Below are 25,537 nucleotides of genomic sequence, written 5' to 3'. Positions count from 1 at the left end.
CCTATCTCCTTTAATTACTGCTTATGGCTCCCTACACCCCCCTTCCTTTCCTCCTCCTCCCCAAATCCCCACCTTCCCTAGCTGCATCCAGCCACTCTGCTTCTTTGTGCCTGTCGCCTCTATTGATGCTGTTTTTCCTCCAGCTTCTGAGCTGGGATCAGTCTGCTCTTCCTGGTTTGGGACTCAGAGGAAAAAAGAGCCAGGCTGATCTCAGACCAGTATTTACAGTTGCTGTCACAACCTGTGCAGCCTTTGCAGAATAAAACTGAGAGTGACTGAGATCAGCGAAAGCACCAGACACACTTGCAGGCTTCTCCAAATGGCAGGCTTTGATGCTGGGGCTGTGAAAGAGCCTTGAGAGGGGTGTGATTGCTCTGTGTGTGTTAGTGTGTGTATAATTGTGTAGTGTGGTGTCTATCGATCGATCTGTTTTCCAGGCTGTGACAAGAAGGCTGTGCGTTGAACACAACACACATAAAAAAGCCCATGTATGTACAATCTTTGAGAGAATTTGTTTATAAGAACCTTTCCTTTTCCAGACAGTAGTTATAGGTTTATAAGTAGTCAACCCTGTTATTTACATCAATGTGTGGCTTTTTGAACTGGGACGATGACGTAGAATACCCTTCACAAGTGTCCTCGGTGTCAGGTGTTTTTGTTTTTTTGAAGCCAGTCTACCTTCCTTTAATTAGCCTCTCTATTTTATGCTGGCCACTGTGACATTTCCTTGCTGCTAATTCACTGATTAAGCCTATTAATGTGAATACAGAGGCATTTCTAAGACAGCTGCCAATATGTACAGTACATGGAAGACAGGCAGTCCAGTTGCTCAGTTCATCTGTTTACTCAAACAGAACAGATATAGAGGAGAGATGGAGCAAAATAAATAAAACTGTTTGTCTCCCAAACTGCCTTGTTTAGCTCCTGGCTGTCTCATGCTAAATCTGTGTGTGACCACTTCAGTGTTTCAGTGCAAACGCATGATGGTCTGTTCTTTTTGGATTGTACACAAGTCTATTAATTGTTGCCAATGTTGCCAAAACCTGTTTTTGTTGCAGTTTGAGTTTCTGATTCAGATTTCAATAACAAAAAATCTGATTCTGAATATGATTATTGTATGATTATATAGCCCTGATAAAAAAATTGCTCATTCTAATACAATACAAAATAATATTTCAGTCTGTACTAATTCTTCTGTTGATAGTTTCTGATTTAAAATGATCCGATTTAGAATGATTCTGATTCTTTAAATCATACAAAAATTAGTTCTAATCCTAATTTTCTCTCTGATTCACTGTATGATTCCTATTGTCATTTTGATTCCTAGTGGTTAACTGTGTTCTCCACACTGGAGAGAATCTAGTCCATCCAGATCACAGCTCACAAGAGCAGACGTCTGCCTCTAGGATGAGACAGAATATTACGCATTATCAGTAAACATACATTGAATTGCCAAGATGAATGTACACTATATGGCCAAAAGCTTTCAGACACCTGATCATCACGCCCTTATTTGGGAATTCCTCAAACTGTTTCAAACAGAAGTGCACACAATTGACTAGAATGTCTCTGTATGTGGTAGCAATAAGAATTTACCTTTACTGGAACTAAGGTGCCTAAACCTCTACCAGCATCACAATGATGTTAACCTTGAAGACTGAACACTTTTCAAATGAGCTGGAATCCTTACCAGGCTTCCTTGTCCCACTTCAATAATGCTCATGTGGTTCAATGAGTAAATCCCCTCAGCCATGTCCAAAATCTAGTGGAAAGCATTCCCAAGAGAGTGGAGGTTATTATAACAGCAAAGAGGGATTAAATTTATAATGGCATTCTCAAAACACACATATGGGTGTGATTACCTACTGCGTTTGGCCAGATTGTGTGTATAGTGTGCTATTTACATATTCCATACAGCTGATAAACATTAAGGCGTTTCAGAATCTGAGTATGAATCGGACACTGATTTATTTGTATTCTAATTCCAGTACCACTTTATCAGAGCCAGTACCACACCATTAACAGGTTGTTTTTCAGTTTCTAACCTTAAGAAGCCATCACTGACAAAGAAACAGCACTGATTTACATTTACCATAAAGTGTTGAATGTAGGCTTTATATTTATTGTGTTTAATTGTCCTGGATTTAAAAGTATTCACTTTCATTGATTATATAGATACACGTACATGCTGCATGTTCTGTGTCCTTGCCCAGATCTTTAAGGTTACTGTCCTGTGTATAAAGTGATTCCGAATCTGATTCTGACTCTGATTCGAATTCAGCAGGCACTGCTGTGTGTTCTGCAGACGGAACTGTCCACTCCTTTTGGGATTTCAGCACCAGGAGCTGTCCATTAGCTGATCCTAACTCCACACACACACACACACACACACACACACACACACTAGGGGATGTTTGCTTCTAGGATTGCTTTGGATTAAAGCAAAATTATCTATAAAAATAAACTTCTACTAATCTATAAAAAACATTAACATATTCTAATGTTATATAATCTGTATATAATCTCAAATTAAATCTAAGTAGAAAAAAATTCTGACAATATGTAATCAGAGAAGACTCTGTCTCTGTATAGTATGTACTTATATAATATCAAAATCTATGGTGATGAATTAAGAAAAGAATTCTTTACCACCAGCACCACCACCCCCCTCTCTCACGTGCTGTGGTCTAAAAAAACTCTACAGTCCTGACTGAATACAGCAGAGAGAGAGAGAGAGAGAGCACGAGAGAGATGAAGAAAGTGTTAGATGTTTTCAACCTGCCCTCAATTCCCTCACAGGTTGCCTGGTGGAGAAGAGAAGAGGTAGGCTAGGTCTGGCTCGGCATGCTCCATCCGTCCTCCACAATTTCACTGCTGCTGCCTCTGCTGCTGCTGCAGTGTAGCATCGCTTCTTGAGGCTTCAGTCGAGCTCACGCTTTCTTCCTACTGCCTCGTACATTCTGCATCCAGCTCCCTCCCCTCCATCTCTCGCTCCCCTCCTTCCTGTCTGTCTGTCTCTTTCTCGCTCTTCCTCCCACCCTCTCTCTCTCTCTCTCTCTCTCTCTCTCTCTCTCTCTCTCTCCTCTAGAGCGGCTGCAGCTCCCCCGCTCCTCCACTCCCTCTCCCTCCATCTCTCCAAGTGCTGGCGGAATACACTGAGCTCAAACAAAGAAAGATTGATAGAACAAGGGAAGAGAGGAGCTTAAGAGCAAACAATAAGGGAGGATAGATAGAGAGAGAGAAAAAGTGTGTGTGTGTGAGAGAGAGAGAAAGAGAGACACAATCGCAGCATTTCAGGCTACAGGAGAGAGGAGGCAGACTGAGAGAGTGTGTGAGAGAGTCGCCATTTCAGTAGGTTTCGTTTTGTTCACTTCTTCTCTTGTTTGGATTGAACGTTCTTATGATCCAATCAAAATTACTGAGTGCGTATATGTGTCTAGATGTTTTGGTGAATGCTTGTATATGTGTGTGTGTGTAAATGTCTCTTGATGTATGCATATCTGTGTGTGAGCAAGGGAATGGTTAGATTCATGTAGAAATCACTTGTGCATTTAAGCACACTGAGCTGCAGACTACTTATCTAACAAAGTGATCACGACCGATTCAGCGCATTTGTAAGACTGATGCTAGCTTGTTGACATCATGCTTGATTTGAAAGTCGACTTTTTTTTTTCCAGTGTCAGCATCTTTTCAGCCTGACAGAAGAAATTTATGAAAACTAACATTGCATTTATCTTGATCATGCACTCATTCACAGGGTTGCTTCATGACTCATAGCAGAGTGACAGAGGTAACTTTTTATTCTGAAGATATATCTGAAAAGTATCTGAAAGTGTTTGGAAGAAATTTGAACTTGAGCAAGTTGCAGCTACATTTTGCTGGACAAACTTTCACTTGCCTGAGGTTGGGCGTATGTAAAGGAAGCCTTACGGTATGTGAAATACAGATTACAGATGCTGCGTATTTATTGTTCTTGTATGAATGTTTTACATGTATGCTTTTTTAGGTGTTTGGAAAAGATCTTTATTCATAAACAGCAACAATTTTTCAACTTACATCTTAGGTAATTTGTACAATTTAATTATTGCATTGCAGGTCACAGAATTCCTTTTTGTGTGCAGTAGTAAATATGTGTTATTAAATATTAACTTGTAAATGCATTAAATCAGTTGTTTATATGTGGCTGTTGAACTGAGAAAACTTCTTGCCATTTGTGTGATTCTGCTGAGCTGAATTTTAAGAGTCTGTTATTGTATCAGTGCTATGCGACTCCTGCAGACCTCCAGACTTAAAAATGAACAGGTTTGCTACTCAGAATAACAAAAACATGTTTAGATAGTTTATCACTTCTGATTTTTTCTGTCTCTTTTTATTTATTAAATTGTTTTTACCCAGATTTATTTTTTGCAACACTGTCCCTTCCTGAAATTTAAAGTGAAGGACAAAGTTAATATCTAAAGGTCCCTTGCTTATTATTCATTTGCAAAGTATATTAATTTTTTAATACTAGTAGGAGACGCTCGTTATTTATGTATGCGGAATACACACACGCACACACACACACACACACACACACACACACACACACACACACACACACACACACATACATACATATACATATATATATATTATAGAATCAAATCCTTATTTTAGTGTTTGGAATTGATCTCTTTTTTTTGTATCTTTTATAACGTGAGGTCAGTTACACATTCTTAATGCTTTTTTATTGAGGCTTAATGGTCCAGCATAATGCTGGTTTCGAAATTTCTTGCTAGACTCTGAAACTTTTGAGAGTTTGTATGTATACACACACACACACACACACACACACACACACACATGTGTATAAATATATATATATATATATTTCTCAGTTCATATATGTATATGTATATAGTATAAATATATATGTGAATTTCAAGGTAGTTGCTTGAAAATAAGACTAATTATGGATTTGTTTGAGCCCATCTGAATTATCTGTCTGTGAGCTGTATGACCCCAGAGGGTTTTCCTGCCTCAGTGAGCCAGACTCAGTGAGTCATTAATAAGATAGCTGGCTGAGAGGGGGAGAGAGAGAGAGAGAGAGAGAGAGAGAGAGAGAGAGAGAGAGAGAGAGAGAGAGAGAGAGAGAGAGACGCCCTGCCTGTTTCACAATGTTTCAAGCTTAATGAACACCCCCACCCCAATATTCACACACACACACACACACACACACACACACACACACACACACACACACACACACACACACACACACACACACACACACAAGCAGAGTCTGAGCTGTGGCTGTGGTGGTAAAAATAACCTATTTGGTGAATGCAGCTTGGAGAGGAGCCGTATCAAGTGTTTATGGTCGTGTAACATACATGCGTGACATAATTATCTCATTGATTTTCTGACCTGTTGTCTCCAATCATGGTCCGAGGAAATTCCTCATACCTTATGATTTTGTTGGTATTTGCTGTGGGTGTACAGAGCTACAGCAGTCCCACTTAGTGATATGAGTGACACACTAGCTGCAGTGTTTCCACAGCTATTTAGTTCTGCATAAACACACACACTGAGAGAGAAAGAGAGAGAAAGAGAGAGAGAGAGAGAGAGAGAGAGAGAGAGAGAGAGAGAGAGAGAGAGAGAGAGAGAGAAAGCTGCCTTTGGCTCCCGATCTACAATATTATACCAATTCATTAGAACTACTCTGAAAGCTCAGAAAAAAGCCATACTGCTGTATTTTAACTCTATACATATGTTTGTGTGTGTGTGTGTGTGTGTGTGTGTGTGTGTAGGTGTGTGTACGTGTGTTTGCACGTGTGTATATGTGGGGTTTTATGGCGGTTTTATGCTATTTAGCATTACAGCATTTGCTTTCTTTGCATCCTCAGACAAATGCACAATGTCTTTGCCAGTCCTTGACTGTGATTGCAGCTTTGCACAGGTCAAAGTCTGTGCTCTGAATGAACCTCATGCATAATATAAGCATGTCATGAATCAAAGAACAATAAGAAAATTTTTTACTGAATTGACGAGGGTCAGAAAGAGACTCTTACTGTACCTCCTTTTCATCCTGTCACTTTTTCCAAGCTAGTAAAATCGCAATTGTATGAGAGCATTAAAACCTGCCATCGAACCTACATTTATAATGACAATCAAATTAGTGCAGCACATCTGACCAGAATGGAATAAGATATGTGCTCTCTACTCAGATATTTGCTAAAAGCTGTAGAGAGAGGAATAGAATTACCATATGGTGGACCAGTGGAAGTTATTCTCGAAGGACACAAAAAGAAACGAATGTAGAGCTAGATAGAATATAGATTTGTATATAGTAGTTTCTCTAAGTTGAAAGCAGATTCGTTGTCATGTATGAAGAATGCATAGATGATAACATGCTCTACAAAGTTATAATGTAGAATAGACAGAGACGATGCTGTTTATATTCCAGAAATGCACCGTAAACCGCACCATTCAGCCTCAGTGAAGATGTACAGCATTATCCAGGCCTCTGCGATGACAGTCGAGCTGTGCAACATTACTAAATCAGTAGTCGCTAAAACCTTGTTTTGGATATTAGACCCTATGTCAGGTAAAAAATAACACACAAACGTCTGGACTGTTACACTAAAATAATCCATGCCGGATGTGATGTAATTATATTTGCTCAACAGCACATTAAGAATTAATTAGTTATTAAGAAATCAGAAAGTGCAAACACATCTGTCCTGAATTCTCTTACATAATGGAAACTTACAGACTGTTACAAAGCGCTGACACCTGAGACTCTGTCTGCAAAAGTTACATAAACATCTAACGGTGCTTCAGGAAAACGACAATTCTACAATTTTTACATTTTGTTTTGAATCCGTTATATTTCCATCATTTGGAGCTTCTGCCATTCGAGTCCCTGTCAGTGAGTTATTACGATACATAACATTAGAGCTTAATCCGTTACAGAAAATGAATTCACTGCTTCTGAACCAAGAACTCAACAGCACTGTGGTGTAACTTCTTAAAATAAATACAGTATATTCTTACTTATCTGTAGCTGTAGTGAACCTGAGAACAATGTCATTTCACTTAAGATATTAAATTAGTATTTATCTCTTAACAAGCTGGAGGCGACGGTGGCAAAGAAAAGCTCCCTGAGATGATATGAGAGGGAAACTTTTAGATGAACCAGGCCCAGAAGGAAACCTCATTCTCAATTGGGTGACACTGGACAAGAAATAATGTAACTGTAAATAATGTCCTTTCTAATAGAAACAGAAGACATGCAGTCATATAAAAAATTAATGAACTTTCTCTTCACTTAGTTCTTACACTTTTCCTGTTTAGCTACTAGTTGAATCTTTATTTATCTTGCTAGCTGTGATGTTGTGTACCATGTTACACCAAGTACATAAAAAACTTCCACATGAACTGCTCACTCATGTTGCACCACTTCAGAAATCCAAACCGCAACGCCATATTCTCTCTCAGTATAGCTGCGTTCATGGAGATTAAGCTTGCATGTAATTATGGTGTAATTTTCTGATGGAAATGTGGATGTGGTATTTTCACTATTATCCTGCATTTACATTGTTTGTATAAAACTTAAATCGTTAGCCTCAGTCACTAGCTACTGAATGCTCAGTGTCAATAAATCCTAGTTTCCTAGCAACAGTACTTTCATGACTTTAACCACTTGAAAGTGCTCGGTCTTTGCCGTCCAGCACAAATTCACACGTTCCATTTAAACACAACATTTACTACAAGTAACGCTTGATGTCTGCACTGCATGTAATTCAGCCTCCCAGAATTCATCTATCTTGCTTTTTTCATCTATATGTTTTTTCTTTTTTACTGCAGTCTGATAGAACAAACAATCAGAGGAACAATACTGGAAGATTAGAAGCAAGAAAAAAAAGCAATAGCATAGCACTTCTCTTGCATATGGACCCCTGCAAGTTCACTTTCAATTCACATCACTGTAACTGAATCCATAGTGGAGCTCTGGTTGTTCCAGCACACACGTACAGTGCATTGCCATGCAGCACACACCTCTCCCTCTCACTAACGATCCTATCTGAGCAGGCGGCGCGTGTGCAGTAAGCCAGACAGAGATTGCAGTAGGTGCATTAAAAGCAAACTTCTCATTCACGGCCATCTGATGATGTGGATGATGATTCAGACGGATCTCAGAGAGGCTTTCTGTACCTGAGTCTAGGTAGCGTGATGAGGCCACTATCCTGCTAGTGAAGCTGAAAAAAGGTGGGAGGCAGGGTAGTGGGTCGGGGGAGTTGTTGGGGGGGCAGAGGGAAAGCTGTCATCATCACCCTGCTCTTTGAAGGCAAAAAAGGACTCTGTGTGTGGGTTTTGCGAGACGGGGCATTTTTCCTAATTACTCATCTCAGGTGATTATATGAGTCCTGTCTGGTTTCTCTCACCTCTCTATGCTCCTCCAAAGAAAAAAGGACATAGAGTACATTAGGATGCCTAAATTGGGACAAGTGGCTACTTTGCAATTACAGACAGGCAGACAGTTTGCAGGGTTTTTGTAGTGATGGACTGGCAGAAGAAAGGGGTAGTGGAACAGTATTTTAAAAAAAATATGTATTGCATCCCAGAGCTAGCTAACATCGTTCATTTTATGTGATTTTTTGTATGAGCTATGTACTGCACCATTATTTGGTTGCAGAAACGATATAGGTTACATAATAATAATAATAATAATAATAATAATAATAATAATTCATCCGATTTACAATGTTGATGTAACGTGAGAAGTCAGAGAGCTCAGTTACATCATTTTTCATCTCGAGTCATGAATGTCTCCATCTTCTTTTATTAGCAGCTAATTATCCAGCTAACTGTGATGAGTGACGTCTAGATTCCTTTTCAAAACCGTGAACTATACAGTCGGTGTTATCCACTTGTTAAATCAATATGTCTCTATGCTGAATGAGCTTAAATAAAAGCCAGCAGATACAGTGTAACTCATTTAAAGTAAAAGAATTAAGAAGTAAGAAGTGCTGCTTTGTATACTGCTGAATTTGTATGCAGCTACATTGAACAGACTTCACATGAAAAACCTGCAGTTAGAGAGAAGGAATTCTTTGCTTTGGCTTAGTCTTACGAGTTATGATCTTTAGTCGAACACAGTGTATGGGAATAATTTTTTTCATTCGCATTGAAAATTGTTTAAATTTATGTTCACAGATATTTAGCTAAATGTGACCTTTCTGCTTTTGTGTAACTCTATAAGATAGAACATAACAACAGCTTAAAAGCTAATAGTTCAGTGTATAGCAAGTAGACAATAAAATGGCATTTGACTCAGTAACGATAAAAAGAATAACTTGATAAAAGTGCCTGTTGTAATATGATTTCAAGGACGCATCTGGTACGATTGTTTTTAATCTATTAGAAAAAAACACATAGATTTATATCGGATTAGAAACCGGGAAACGTGCAGTGGAATTCATTCTGAGAGCCCTGATGTTATGAAAAGTAGTTCATGTGTAGAAACTGTAACTGTTTTTTTTTTGTTTTTTATTTGTTTTAATGTAATTCAATCATCTTCAGTAAGTGGTGGGACATGGGACATGGTGGGATATGGTGGGACATGGGACATGGTGGGACATGAGACATGGTGGGACATGGGACATGGGACATGGTGGGACATGGGAACTCTGCGGTTGAGGCAGAAACACACCCTGAACAGGACACCAAACTTACACAGCACTGCATAATGTTCAATCGACGTTTAGAACATTTCTCCAGTAATCCTAATTCAGAATAAAGGATTTAGTTCAGGCTAAATCAAGCTTCTTCTGCTTCCATGACGTGTGCAGGAAACCTCTGCTGTTACGCAATCACTGTGTTTAACAGGGCATCGGTGAAGATTTGATAAAGAACCACATTGAATCTATTCTGTCATAAAAGCTGGCTAGGTTGACATATTGTAAGCACAGCTCACATGCAGACACACACAGACACACACACGCAGATATGCAGATTAATGAACGATCAGTCTGTAAATCAAGGAGCTGGCTGCAGGGATCTTTTCCAGACGTTGTTTGGGAGAGTCGGACAAGCAAGCAAACAGAATGAGTCACGAAGTGGGAGAGTGGTTATTTTTACCACACACACATACACACACGCACACACATACAAACAAACAAAAAAAGCCACGATTCACCCAGGCCACTGTGCAACTGGCTAACCAGAGACAGATTTGTATTGGGCGATATGAGGCAACACCTCCATTAGAGTCCAGTGCGGTCCCTCAAGCATGATGACTCAGCAAAAACACAGTGCTAATTATTCATTAAAGCCAAATGTCTCCACAGAACACGGCAGCACAAGCCTCCAAACACACGCTGGAACATATTCCCCCATAGCACAAGTAGGTACGGTGCTGAAAATGGCATTTTAACAAGATGAGTAATTTTGGTTATTCTTACGTAAATGGGAGAAGTCGAATAAAAATGGCAAATTATTGCGTATAATTATGCGAAGGCCTCTAGCCTTTTCTCTGAGCATGAGCAGCGCGAGCGAGAGAGAGAGAACTAGATAGATAGATATATAGGTAGGGAGAGACAAAGAGAGACAGAGAAAGAGAGACAGAGTGAGAGAGATCCTGTCTTAGCTGGTGGTAATTAAAGCATGTTCTTCTCCGTGGGATGCAGTAGAGGTCTAGCTGATTGCTCCATGCCATTGCCATCTCTAAACGCGCTGTGAATAAGACATAGAGAGAGAGAGAGAGAGAGAGAGAGAGAGAGAGAGAGAGAGAGAGATAGAGAGAGAGAGAGAGAGCGCAGGGAGCAGCACGCTGATTAAAATCATATTTCCTCTAAGTCTTGGCCCAATCTGCCCTGATTTGCCTTGCTGATTAGCACTCACTCACGGCAAACCAGGAGATCCAATCAACAGCCGGAAACCGGTCACCACTGTACATTACAGCGAACACATTTATGCAAACAAATTATTTAGTATGTTTTTAATGTCCAACAAACTACTACAATGGCCTAAAAACATCTCCACACCCTTCCGCTTTTAATTAAACCTGTCGGATCGTGTGAATATACATAACATTCAATGTAAAAACATCCCTTCATACACTCAGGAGAGATTGAGTAGTAACCGAATGCATATAAAAAGTGCTTATAAAAAAGCTTTTACTTGTGACTTTACTTTCTGGTTCTCTATATTGTCAGTGATTTATTAAATAGTAGACAAATCTGGAAAAAAAAATACAACATAATCAACTCTAACAGTTATAAGGAGAGGGATTTTATTATCAAATTCAGATACTAGTCTTTGTCATATACTCAGAGATTTATTAAACATTAGCTCAGCCTGTCTAAATACAGCTAGCTTCAGGTTTTGCGGCAAAATGTCCGCAGCTACAGTTTCATGGCTTCTGCTGCCTGAGATGGTGCTAAATATTGTTTATTAGATGTTACCAAAGAGTTACAAAGCTATATCTTTTTTTTTTTTTTTTTTTACAAGATTTCTTTGTTGACATTCGAAAGTATTTTCTTTGTAAGTAACTAAGTATGGTTGAATGTGATAACGATGAGTTTTATTTTTTAGAAATTTTAGTAGATTTTATTCATATTCATCTTTTTTACCTGAACATATGCTTGTTATATAATCTTTAGTATTTTAAGTCTTTAAAATCTAGATACATATTTGTAAGTGATATAAACAGACCACAAATGGACCTCAATTGTGGAATCACCCAAATGATCTCACCACCAGTCAGCTAGAAATGGAAAAAACTGCGGTGCACTAATTTGTACGAGCAGAATTAACCATCCAAGCATTTTTAAATTAAGCATTTAAAAAGATTTTTGTGTTCAGGGGTGAAAAGGAGACAACAGCAGCATGTGTACACACTTTTGTACTTTTGCATTCTGTTCGAAATAGAGAAAATAACTGCCTGATCAAGGTGTACACAGCAAGTCAATCTTTTACAGACACACACGCACACACAGACCTGTGGAGAGAAGGCTTGGTGAAGCCCTCAGGCTGCTATGGTGCAGCGAATGTGCTGTAATTGGCAGGTGTGGTGTGAAAGAAGGCAAACAGACAGTGCTGCACTGTGGCCTGCACTGTGAATACGATATGAGAATCAGGGTGATATTTTCACCCGTCACCTGACATTTCGTGGTCTTTTCTCAAGTTAATTTTGAGTGTTAAATGTAAGTGTTTCATTAATAAAAAAATCTCACTGTTGTAGATATTGGTGTATGTGCATCATTGGCACATAATAAGCACAGATTCAGGATATGAAGGAGACAAGAAATCAGCTGCTCTTTTACATTGATTCTGTTTCTTACATGTCCATGGCTAGCGAGAAATTAAACTCACATGCCTGTTTTAAAAAAAAATAAAAAAAGGCCAATGCCTATTTCTCCCAAAAACATTCATTTATGTTTAGTCTGCTTAATCGTGTGTTGAAAGGGTCGGTCATGGCCTGGTGTTACCCAACAGCAGGGATCAGTGGGCCAAAAGCTTTTCTTTGTCCATGAAATGACGTTCCTCTCCCTCCCTTGGAGGACATAGTGTCTCAGGGAGGTTTTGCCTCTTCTGTCTTTGTCAGAGAAGACTTCTAGCACCTCGGTTGCCATTGACAACGTGTTGGTCAGATCTCCTGCCGTTGCCAGGCATCATTAAGACTTGCTGGCATGAGCTTCTCTGTCTCCATGAGTAGGCCTTGTACATGGAAACGGCAATTAAAGATCCTCTCAGCCTGATGGAGGAAAATGATGCCCTGATATGAGGGGGTCGAAGGGAGAGGAAGGGAATAGAAGGAAATGGGAAGGAGGTGGTGAGAATATGACTTTGTTTCTAGGTCTATTTTGGGTGGATGAAGTGGTTGTGTGCTTAATGGAGGGTGACTTATTCATGCTGAGGATGAAGACATCATCATGGATAATGTTTATGTTCATAATGTTCATGGGAAGGCAAACAGATACGTTATTTAAATCAGATTATACGACTGTTGGCTTCTCTGATGGTATTTGACACTGAACTACCTCAAAGCATTGCATTATATTATATTATATTATATAATATATATATTTTTTTGAGTTTCTACCACTCGAAACTGGGTTCTGGGCAACAACCAAAAATTTAGATAACATTATTCTCAATATGCTAATCTATGCCTAATTTTAAACAGTGCTGTTTTTTATGCTCTCTTCTCTTCCGAAGTCTCAGGGTAAAGTCACCGGAGCCTGTGTTTTTGTTGCAAGCTGCTGTTACATGGGCAGTCGTGCAGCTTATGGTGAAGAGCTCTGGTGTTTGTGCTCAGAGAGCAGATGAAAGCGAGAAAACACCATTAGCCTCAACTCACAGCTCTCAAGGCTGATTGGAATTCTTCCTGATGATTCCACGAGCATCTCTGAATTACTGCAGGCACCAACACACAAACACATCCATTCTGCAGTCACCCAGAGTGAGTCAGGCTATTTGACGCAGGCAGTGATAAAGCCTGAAGTCCTTGTCAAGCTTCTAATTGAGCCATGTTCCAGACATCAGTCGCCACCAATCAGATGCTGTCTTTTTTATTTGTTTGTTCGTTCTGATGTGCTAAGCAAACTAAATCCCTGACTTTATAAGAAAGCTTATGTTTATCCTTCTGACGTGAGAAAAATAAAATATCTCATGACACATGACTGATATTTAAGGACACTAGACAAGGAATAACCATCAAAGTAAATCAAATGAGTCACATTACATGTGCTAACTGGTTTGAGGAACACACGTGAGTGGAGGTTTCATACAGACCAGGAGAGATGTCTTAATAAATAAAAATGTTCTACCTTATGGAAGTTATCTATGGTCACAAGCCCAACCAGTTGGTTACCGCTTTCTCCCGGATGAAGTGGTCTTTGTTTTCCCTAGAACCCTACAAAAGCCGGCCAACTTCCAGAAACTGCAGCAACAACAAAAAAAACATGGTGTTTGTCATAAAATGAAGCAAATAATCCTCTGGAATATGTGAAAAGAAAGTGGAAGCATAATCCCTATTACTACTAATAAACTCCTTATTCACTATGTCCTTAACCAAAAAATCCTTAACTCTTTAAAAAACCCCTTTTTTCCCACTGTCGGCTTGCATAAATTATTTTTACTTTTTGGATTCATCAAAAGTCGAAAAATTTTACATAAGCCAACTTTCTGTAATACTTGTAAGAATTCGTACAGTCTGTGGCAGAACTAAAAGGTGACAAAAATGATATTCCTGGTAAAAAGGATTTGTGTCAAAAGCTCTGACGCAGATATTTGTCATAAAGTTCATGATGACTGATAAAACAGTACAATTTCCTGCATTTATAATCAATTTATATGAATAGTTACGAATAATAAGCTTGATATTAAGGGCGCAGATAGATCTCTTTATACGCTTCCATTAGTATGAAATCACCTGAACTCTAATCAAAATTCTTATGAATTTTACATGAGTAAATTTTACAAAGGGGACATGTGTGTTTTTGTGTATCATTCCTTATGAAAGCCCTAAACACTTATTATCAGTATTTGTCTTAAAGTCAGTCTGACGCATGACGGGAATCAGACGTCTGGTGAAACAAGACGTGTTCTGCAACAAGGCTGCAGGTGCACTAGCCACTCATGGCGAGACTGTCTTTTGAGACGGCAGGCATAGAGGTTTAAAAGTGCAGTCCCTGTCTCGACCAGCCACCAAATAATAAGCGAGAGAGAGAGAAAGAAAGACAGGAAATGTGCAAGAGGGAAGAGCAGAAAGTCGGCAGAGCCTGCTTTGGGACTGTGGCCCACTTTATGCAGGGGAGCACTGTATCATATTATATGAGACAGATGGGAGCTTGGCAAGAATACTAAGCAGTGTTTTCCCCATTTATGGCCAGACTGAGTTCGCCAACAGTGGCTGGGGTACAACTTCAGGCTCAAATGCATCGATCCAACCTGCTGAAGAAATGACGAGTGCTTTCTACATCATGCAACGTCCTAATATGAGAGAACATGGGCCGAGCGCGTATGTGGTAGGAGGTGCCGTGATATTCACAAAAGGACTGTGCTTCAATACAAAAAAATTTGAGTTTTTTGTTGTTATTGCTGCTTTCAGGACATGTCTCCTGACCTTGCAGAAGACACACACACACACACAAATAGATACAGACATAAGACACATTCACCCAGCAGTTATTGTGGTAACTTGATTTGTGTGTACTGTGGTGGTGTGTACTGCTGGCTATAGATCTATGCTTTATCCTGTAAACAAATTTCATGTAAGAAAAACAAACTGACATTTATGCTGAAAAAGTCTTATTCACAGTAGTATATGTTTATTACTTTTTTCCTCTTTTATTTTTTAACCAGAAAATGAATTTTGAAGAAGATCACTATCACTGAACACAATATAAGGGACATTTCAGCCAAGCCGCAGGATCACCAGAGGAGAGCTCCAGACACCGCTACCCCACCCTCACTCCTAATCTCAGGTAGCACTGCCTGAAATGTTCCACTGTGTGCTTGAATGGCTTAGGCAAGTCAAAATAGCAGAGTTAGAGTTAGAGTTGAGAAGTTCTCCTTCATCCAGAGCCTCATAATGACAGCTCCAATGAGAAATAGTGAGAAGAAACAATGAGAGCATGATCCAGTCTGGATTGCTGTATGCTCACGCTCGCTCTGTTCTGCAGATGGAGGTGGATGCAGCCGAGAAGCGCCATCGAACACGTTCCAAAGGTGTGAGAGGTATAATGCTGCATCTGAACTCACTCACTCTCTTAGTCTCACTCACACACTCACTCACTCACTTTGACTCACTCACTTACTCACTCACTCTGACTCACTTATTCACTCACTCACTCACTCACTCACACACTCTCATGCACTCAGTCACTCACTGTGACTCAATCACTCACTCACTCTGACTCACTCTCACTCACTCTGATTCACTTATTCACTCACTCAATCACTCACTCACTCACACACTCACACTCTCATGCACTCAGTCACTCACTGTGACTCAGTCACTCACTCTGACTCACTTATTCACTCACTCACTCACTCACTCTGACTCACTCTGACTCACTCACTCTGACTCACTTATTCACTCACTCAATCACTCACTCACTCACACACTCACACTCTCATGCACTCAGTCACTCACTGTGACTCAGTCACTCACTCTGACTCACTTATTCACTCACTCACTCACTCACTCTGACTCACTCTGACTCACTCACTCTGACTCACTTATTCACTCACTCACTCACTCACTCACTCACTCTGACTCACTCTGACTCACTCACTCACTCACTCTGACTCACTTATTTAGTCACTCATTCAGACACTCACACTCTCACTCAGTCACTCACTGTGACTCACTCATTCACTCTGACTCACTTATTCACTCACTCACTCACTCTCACTCACTCACTCACTCACACTCTCACTCACGCAGTCACTCACTGTGACTCACTCACTCACTCTGACTCACTTATTCACTCACTCACTCACTCACTCTCACTCACTCACTCACTCACACTCTCACTCACGCAGTCACTCACTGTGACTCACTCACTCACTCTGACTTACTCATTCACTCATTCAATCACTCATTCACTCACAATCACTGACTCCCACTCACTCTAATCTAGTACAATAGACTACTTCTTTGTAATTTATATTTGGCCTTTTATGGCGATAACATTACATTCCACAGCGCTGTAGCTATACCACTGACACTGATATGATTGGACAAGTTAATATTACTATGATGGTGATATTGATGTTTGTTCCCTCTAATTGGCTTTTCTTTTCTCTTTTAGTTGCCGTGGAGACTGCAGCACAGGAGCTGTTCAGGTTAGTCTGGATGCAATGAAAGGTGCATTAAAAACACAGGAACCTTCAAACCACCAACGTATTGCCAATGAATCGGCCGCTGAATATCCAAAGCGGACCTTGTATTACACAGCCTCAGCAAAAATACAGACAGCTGTGTACTTTTGATACAGTTCGATATGATTCATTTCATATGACAAGTACCATAAGTGCAGTTTTATAAATAAACCTTTTATAAATAAATGTTTACAGTGTTTCGTAAGAGCATATGATTCTCCCAGTTAGTATTCTTAAATATCCCTGAACTCTTAATGAAAACAGGCAGAATAACAAGAATGAATGGATTGGTTTTCCTCAAGGGTGGGAAAGAGATTTTATCAGGCTTGCGCTCCCCTCACTTCTGAAGCTATAGTGCCACTCTTGGCACACTTTACAAGCCTTTTGTAATGGCAGCATCTCCATCATTAAGAAGTATTTAACACCCATGGACCTGTAAAAGGAGCTGTAAAAAAGGTTTATTTTTATATTGTCTTGTTACTCTAAGATGTCTTCAATTAAAATGACACCACCAAGGACGGCATGGTATATGGTATATGATGTAAGAAGACACTGAATAGCCGTTGCCTCGTTCTCTTTGTCACATCTCTTTTATTTCTTCGCTATACAAGAGAACAAATAAATAATCCACGCTTTCTCACTAATGCCACCGACATGAGCTGCTGCCTCAGCAGACTGGTCCAGTGTAACACACGGGTCACCGGTCTGGATCCGACACAGATAATAGGCAAGGATGATTTTGGCAATGAGAGATAAAATGCTTGAAGGGTACCTTTCTTATTGATGACCTGCGCCATGCGAATGAATGTGTTGCATTCTCATGAGGCATTTAAATTTTTTTCTTATCATATGTAAGACCAAGAACTTGATCTTCAATTGGTGCATTGCCAATCAGAGACAGAGATATATTAGTTTGGCTAAAAATAGAAAGTGGAGCATTTGCTGAAGGCTCTGAAGGTGCTGCATGGTGGTGTGCTCTATGCAGTCTGTGGTGGTAGAATAAGGAGGATTAGGTTAACGGGTCTGACCGCACATTCGAGCAGGTCAAAGAATCCAAATCTGGCAGCATTTCAGTGTTGCTTTTAGTTGGCTGGTGGTCTAAATAGAGCAGCCAGAGAGTGAAGTATGAAATATGAAATATGCAGCCTAGTGAGTCACCAACCGGGAGGTCACTGACAGCTCCGTAAATTTGCAATGAAGGCTGATGTGCCTTGGCTCAAATGCTGAGTGAGTGTGTGCGTGTTTGTGTGTGTGTGTGTGTGTGTGTGTGTGTGTGTGTGAGAGAGACAGAGAGAGAGAGAGAGAGAGAGAGAGAGAGAGAGAGTGCAAGTGTGTGCCAGCATTTAAAATTAATTCCTTCCTCCTCTTGTCTACAGCTGTCCCACACCAGGGTGCGACGGGAGTGGACACGTGAGGGGCAAATACGCCAGGCACAGGAGGTAAGAGTCACAGCAGCCCAAGAAACACGGTGAAGAAAAGGTTTACAGATTTTTGGTAAAAAGGCAGATTTTTTTATTCACAGACTTTATAAGTCTCTTTGTCAACACATCGCAAAATTCATATTTTTCTATTTAAAACAGATTTTCCCCAGACTTTTGACAAACAGCTGACTCAGGAAAACTCAAAAAAAATAGGCTTTTCAGCACGAACATTTTAGATCTGATTTGCAAATTATAGAGGATGATATTTTACAGTCATATATATATATATATATATATATATATATATATATATATATATATATATATATATATATATATATGAATCTACTGGATTCGTTTGCATATTATGCCGGCTCATATTCAGTATTTATGCATTTTCATGACAGGGCAGAGATGTTCCTCAAACATTTTTCCTTATATACTTTTCTTTAACATTGAAGCTTTTTACATTATTAATTATTCTCCATGGATTTATTTATTTATTTTGTAACTTTTGAATTATTTTAAACTTAGATATCCCTTGTCACAGAAACGTAAATCTACATAAGTGAAAAATCAAGAAGATTCGAAATACCCAAGGGAGTTCACTACATTTAGACATTTTATAAATGTTTAAAAAGTGTGATGTGTTTAGTATTTAAAGAAGATGTAATTGCTGGTAAATCGCTGTTACGTAAGAAGAATAAGACACATTTGAACTGTAATCTCACTCCCTGGATTGTTTTCCTACACCAGCTCAGCCCAGAGCTTGTTATTATTTACTTATTTATCAGAAGAAATAGACTTCTTGATATTAATGCTGAGTGGATATGAAATACAAAAAAATGCAGACTAGTAAAGAACCTTCTAAGTTTTCTTAAAGTGATCTATTTTATTAATTTGTTACCTGGTTTTAAAAAAGTATAGAAGCGACTAGTTTACTAACTTTGAAAGAGAAGAATAAGAATAAGACTCATTTTACTTTCACGCCACATTTACTCCAACAAATCCTACTCTAATTAAAGTAGTGCTTGACATATCTGAACAACCGCATTTTTGTTTTTTTATCTATTTAAAGTTTTTTTTGCTTTGTTTTGTTTTGTTTTTATTTTTTGCAAATGTTACAATCAACCTTTTTTTATTTGTTTATGTTCATGGTGAATTTGAACGTTTAAAAAAATATTGGTGCCAAAATTCCAATGTAGTTTGTATTCTAGAAAAAATCCCTGTTGGAATGCGAAAGAATTTCTGTAATTATCCAGTGAAGAAATTAGAGGTGGGAATTCAGCAGTCAGTGCACACCAGCAATAATCTGGCTTATTGACTCAGCTCTTGAGCCAACGGTGTAAAGCCACCATCCAATTAGCCTGTTAGCTTGGCACATTCCTTAAAAATGCACGCTCCGTATGAAGCAACACAGTCTCGCCGCTCTGTGAAAATGGGAGCAGTAGATAAATAAAAGTGATGTTAAAGCATAAAAGCTCTGTATTGTCTGGCTCACCGCTATGCACGGATGCTCTTACGCGCCTCTTATTAGCATGTTTCAGGAACATGTGTGAGTCTGGCACCATTAATATGCTAATCAGCTTGAAGAGGGTTTTTGCAGAAAGTGTGCTGCTTGTTTCTGCATGTTTTTCTTTTTGTTACTCGCCTTTGCCAGTAGGCTTAAATAAACAGCGACTCAGACACACCGCTAGACCATGACCCACAGTGACTTTTACGTCAGCTAGGGGAGGACACGTTTAAATGTTTTCTTAGTAGGAAAAGATTTCCAGTTGAATATTGAAAGGAGTTCATTTATTGCTACATCTTGACATACAGTAAGGATGAGGAATCTTCTTAATGCTGATGCGTGCCCTAGTGTCCAGACAGGGCTTTTTAGCAGAACTGAATTATGAAGGTCCAACTGCTTTATGACTGCTCTTTTCTAACACCATGTTTAACTTGATGCTGTTTACTCCAGCGAGAAAATAAGGAGGAGAAGAAAGGTGGTGTGTGTGTGGATGGGGGGTGGGGGTGGGGGGTGAGACTGATGGCTATGATTCTGATGTCAACCTAGCAGCGGGACCCTGTGAACTGCAAGACGTAATTGCATTTCTGCAACAGACAAATGACAACTCCAGGAGACCTCTCACTCAAGAGGGGAGTGTGTGTGTGAGTGTGTGTGTTGGTGGGTGGGTGGGTGGGTTCATACCTGAATGTCTCTGATGAATTAACAGCAGTAGGAGGGAAGGGATTGATGCGCCGGTGTTGTTTCTAGAGGCCAGGCCTATACGTCAGGGGCATCACAGGGATGCCGTGGCACAGCTGTAATGAGGACACTGTATCACCTGTGAAGAGTGCACTGCATCTGCTTTGCCCTAGCCAGCCATTACAAAACCATGATGACAAAGCAATTGCTTTTTCTGGCCCTTGCTTTTCTGTATATGAGGTTAGCTCATGGCAAAGGTTCTTTCCCCTTTGGAGGAAGGCTAATGTATAATGTATTACGAACATATAATCTATAAGGCTGCATTAATCCATCTAATAGCCTTTAGAGCCAGAGGTTTTCCAGCCGGTGGTATGTGTATGCGTACACACATACCTGAGGTCTTCTGCATCTCGAATCTGCTAACAATTCCAACTACTGTAGTTCTGTGTATTTCAGGCAAACAGACAGCTACAGAGAGACTAAATCATCACAGATAGTGACTCATTATACCTGTCCAGTACACGTCATCTGCCTGTGTTACTGAATATATTGCTGTATTATTGCACTTAGCAATCCAAAGGGGACCAAACAGGGATAAGAGGTAGTGAGGGAAATTGCGAGTTGCTTTATACACTTTTTTGAGCTTGTATTCATTTCCTCCGTAGCCTATGTGGGGAAGGCGGTTCTAAAAATAGCTCAACACAAAATAGTCCAAAATCGCACCTGCCTTCAAAAACGTGATTTTTTTTTTTTACATACAGTACTTAACTCAACAGTCATTTTGTTTCTAAATAAAATAAATTAAATAAATAAATAAATAAATAAATAAATGCTCACCTCTGGCTTGCTCATTGGGGATAAATTAAAATTTAAATTAAGCAGGTTTTTGAGGACAAGCTTGATTAATAGGCTTAATATTTGTTTGATTATAATCTCCTAATCAGCGATATTAAGTCATTTTGTCTATATTAAATATATTTTCTCTTGTTAAGAGACATATTTTGTAGTGTGAGTACACACTAATTTTTAACCTATCATATGCTACAAACTAATGATTAGATGATATCATTGTGGTAACCAGATTCCACTGTAGCTTCTGAACCTGTGTAATAAATTAGCAAGATAGAAATATATAATATTTTAATAAACAAACTCTTTCTACTGTTCAGTAAATGGCTAAGAATATGATCAAATCAGATGTTAAAACCCCATGACTGTCTACCTGTAACAAATACATTCAGACTGGTGGGGAATGTGTAATGGTGTGGGGAATGTTTTTACTGAGCCGCTTAATATCAAATCGAGCCACAGCCTATTTGAGTATTGTTACTGATCATGTGTATCTCTTTATAGCCACAATTTTCCCATCGTATAATGGCTTCTTCCAGCATGATAATGTACCGAGCATGCACTATTACAAACTGTTTCCATGAACTGAGAGCTTAGTGTACTGTACATGAAGAACTGAGTCTAAAGGAATGAGCATCACTGTATTATTATTATTAGTGTTCCTAATAAAGTGTCCAGCCAGAGTTTATTATTTTACATATTCACGAGTATGTTAAAGACTCACATTCAATTTGTCTTACATGTAGAATGTTTTCTGTGGTCAAACTGTGGTTTTTAAGTATTTTTGCTAGCAATTTGTTAGTCAAGAGAAAAAGGGAGTTGCTGAGTTGCCAGTTTTATGCCCTGCTTTCGATTTCTCTTCAAACCCTCAGACTTACTGCAGCTCTTTCTATTTCTCTTAAGCACTCTTCTCAATTCATTTTAGCTCATTATCTTTGTACATCCTCACTCCTTTGTCCTTCTACAACCCTTTCATTCTACTTCCCCTTGTTTTCTTTCTCCCTCACCCCACCTCTCTCTCTCTCTCTCTCTCTCTCTCTCTCTCTCTCTCTCTCTCTCTCTGATGGATGATGACTCACATGGACCGGAGCTGGATAATTCAGAGCCTGACAGGTAGCACTCACTAAAAGGATTGTCAATGAGCCAAAAGCTGTGGCAAGGTCCGGCGAATGATAGTGTTGGGTTCCTTTCTGTCTCTTCGTTTCTTTCTTTCTTTCTTTCTTTCTTTCTTTCTTTCTTTCTTTCTTTCTTTCTTTCTTTCTCTCTCTCTCTCTCTCTCTCTCTCTCTCTCTCTCTCTCTCTCTCTCTCTCTCTCTCTCTCTCTCTCTCTCTTGCTCTTTCTCTCCTTCCACCTGCATCTCTCTTTGCTCATGTTCTTGACAGACGGAGGTATGTGCTCCACACAAACACTTTCCTCCTATGTGATGACTGCCGGTGACAGGTTTTCAGGCATCATGGATCTTTTTTTGTTTGACTTTCTTCATAGCACAGGAATTTCCAGCAGCTGATATTAATCAGTTAAAGCTTTTGAAGCATGTTTTTTTTGCAACTATAACTAAAATGAGTACCAGAAACTCAGGAACAGGGTGGACCATAAATAAATCTCTGAATGATAGACAGATATAGATATAGATATAGGCATCTAATTTACAGCATCAAGCTCTAATTTGCATCTTTGCACGTCGCAGAAGAGGAACATGCTTGTGCGGTAGTTCATTTCTAACCAGCAGCACGCCAGCAGATGGGCTCTGGACTGTGTGGGAGGCATATGCCATCCTTTTCTCCTTTCTCTTGCTCTCTCTCTCTCTCTCGCTCTCTCTTTCTATCTCTCCCTCTTTCTCTCAGCCTTGAAGATGGAGACTGTGCGGTCTGTTGGCTTTGCCGCTTGTCAAGTCACTCTAAATTGCCAGTGCTATACATGCAGAGGGCTTGTGAGGGCTTGTTTGTTATCTATGACTGGTATGTAATTTCCTCAAACTGTTTATTCAGCTGAGGTTTAGCCAGATGTCACTTTTATTTGGATGATGTTCATATTTAGTTCATACAATACACATACGAGCGTGCGTGTTTATGATCACTTGCTGTATAAATCGCAACAGCCCCCTGTTCACTTGATACCCCCGACGTCCCCATGCAGCCACCTTCCGTCTTCCCTTCATCTCTATTTTTATTGTAATCTACCTGAGGAGATAGTGAACAGATGGGCAGAAGTTTCAGGAGACTTCATTGTCGATGAAATGCTTATACACAATGTGACAATCTCCTCCTGCATGTTCCTACTCGGTTGATTGAGGCTGAGAGAAGAAGGCCGAGCCTGCGAGACAGACTGAAATGCTTAGCGCCGGCGCCTCTTTTGTTCTCTTGCTGGAACGGCTGCAGAGGATGGGAGGGATGCCTGTCAGACTTGCGATCACTGCTCTCACTCTCTCTCTCACTCTCTCTCTATCTCTCCCTCCCTTTCTCTCTCTCCCTATAGCACACTCTCTTTCTCTCACTCTGTCTATGTCTGTCTGCTCGAATGGCAAATCCCACTCCGGAGGGGGCAGATCACCATGGCGACGGTGCCTTGGCACGCATGCCTGTGGATGCTGCAGTGTGGAGACACTGAGACTATGCGCTCCTATAGCAACTCGTGCTGGGAGAGGCAGTGGCAGGCCCCCTGCACCGAACTCCCGGCTGCACGGGAGCCTGATTTGAGGATCTACGCAATGCCATTGAGACAAAAGAGACACTCCGTTTTTGAAAATGCTCGTGGCAGTCAGACCAATTAAAGTTGATGAAAAAGAAGAATTTTTACTTGCCATTGTTCTGCAATGCAATTTTTATTTTTTATAAATTTCACATCTTTGAATGGAACAAAAGAATTTTCCATGACCTTGTATGAGCTCCTTCGGATTATTTATTTATAGTAATTCTCAATTAAAAAAACGTGTTCAAATATCTATTCGGAATTTCTTATAAATGCCTTTCAACAGTCTATAGGTTATGCAGCAATACTGTGTCAGTAGCTGTAGAAATTATGGAAAAGAACAGGCTCCAGCAAATAGTCATTTTTTGACATTAGTAGAGTTCATCGGAGCATTTGTCCGCCAGGAGTTGTCTGGGGCTGAAGTCATTATTTCTCTCAGCAGCACTGAAAGGCTCACAGCCTCTCTGTCTCTCTGTCTCTCTCTCTCTCTCTCTCTCTCTCTCTCTCTCTCTCTCTCTCTCTCTCTCTGTGCATAATTACAGCAGCCACACTCAAACCCTGCCTGCACTGCTTCCTCATTCAAATGTGGTTTAATTACCTGTGGAATTTTAATTGGCGTGGCCTGCCAGTGGGAAACGCGAAGGTGTGCGAGGTCACTCCGTGCGCCTCATAAATGCTCTCCCCCACACACACGCGATCTGCTGGCTGCCTGCCCGTTAAACCCACCACCACCACCACAAGTGCTCTATGTTCTACACAAATGTTCAGCATGCACACAACTGAATAAAGGTGGAAATTTCAGCCGCTTGTTATTATACACTTTTGCCATTTCAATCCATTTATAAGGCATTTAAATGAGAAATGTCAGCGGTGGTTTGCAAGCAATCACAGGCCTCACTTTACTCAAAGGCTGTATATTATTCTTTGCCAAAGGACTCATTGAAATCAGAACTGCCCTTTTTGTGAATGATTCCTCAGCATCAGTAAGTATTTAAAAAAAACAAGACCAACTAACCAGTACAATAATGCATATTTAACCTGAATATCAGGATGTACAGCATATTTCCTTCAACAACTCATTTAAGAGGAAGAGGAAGGTTTAACACGTCATAAAAATGACGGTGTTCCAATACAAATGTGTTATTACAGTAAGAGTAAAGAGTAACTGTTGATAAGTCGTATTTTATGGCCATGTGAAGAATATATATTTTTATTATAAGATTTTAAGTTAAACTCCTTAAACCCCTTAAACAACTGGCTTATTTATCTTAAGCATCTTTATCGGCGTCTACTGTATTTTTTATTTTTATTTTTTTGGTAGCTGCAGTGAAAGTAATTAGTTCCTGTGAGTTTATGGGAGTGAAGCTATATTTTCTGAGCAGAAAAACATCAACAAGGACAAACCCTTGTTTTGTACTGTACACTCTTACGTACAGCATTTACAGGTTAGTTTATAAACGCAGACAGACGTGAGAGTAATTATTATGAACCAAGGTTTATCAAACTTTTCCC

General features: G+C 39.7%; 1 protein-coding gene across 4 annotated transcripts in view; it reads left to right on the top strand.

The window, feature by feature from the left end:
* Positions 1-3,142: 3,142 nt before the first annotated feature.
* The window catches only part of myt1la (myelin transcription factor 1-like, a), a 47,487-nt gene continuing 25,092 nt past the window's right edge, over positions 3,143-25,537 (top strand). For 3 of the 4 annotated variants that reach the window (XM_060866383.1, XM_060866381.1, XM_060866380.1), the window contains exons 1-5: positions 3,143-3,351; positions 15,352-15,473; positions 15,672-15,726; positions 16,806-16,839; positions 18,252-18,314. In XM_060866383.1, coding sequence (XP_060722366.1) covers positions 15,672-15,726; positions 16,806-16,839; positions 18,252-18,314 — 152 coding nt within the window. In that variant the 5' untranslated portion in view covers positions 3,143-3,351; positions 15,352-15,473. The remainder of the gene's footprint in view (positions 3,352-15,351; positions 15,474-15,671; positions 15,727-16,805; positions 16,840-18,251; positions 18,315-25,537) is intronic. The other variant, XM_060866382.1, reaches the window with a different exon arrangement.

Source organism: Tachysurus vachellii, chromosome 3 (genome assembly GCF_030014155.1).
Source record: "Tachysurus vachellii isolate PV-2020 chromosome 3, HZAU_Pvac_v1, whole genome shotgun sequence".
Lineage (NCBI taxonomy): Eukaryota > Metazoa > Chordata > Actinopteri > Siluriformes > Bagridae > Tachysurus > Tachysurus vachellii.
Note: the sequence above shows the minus strand (reverse complement) of the source record. Positions and strands in the feature narration are given on the sequence as shown.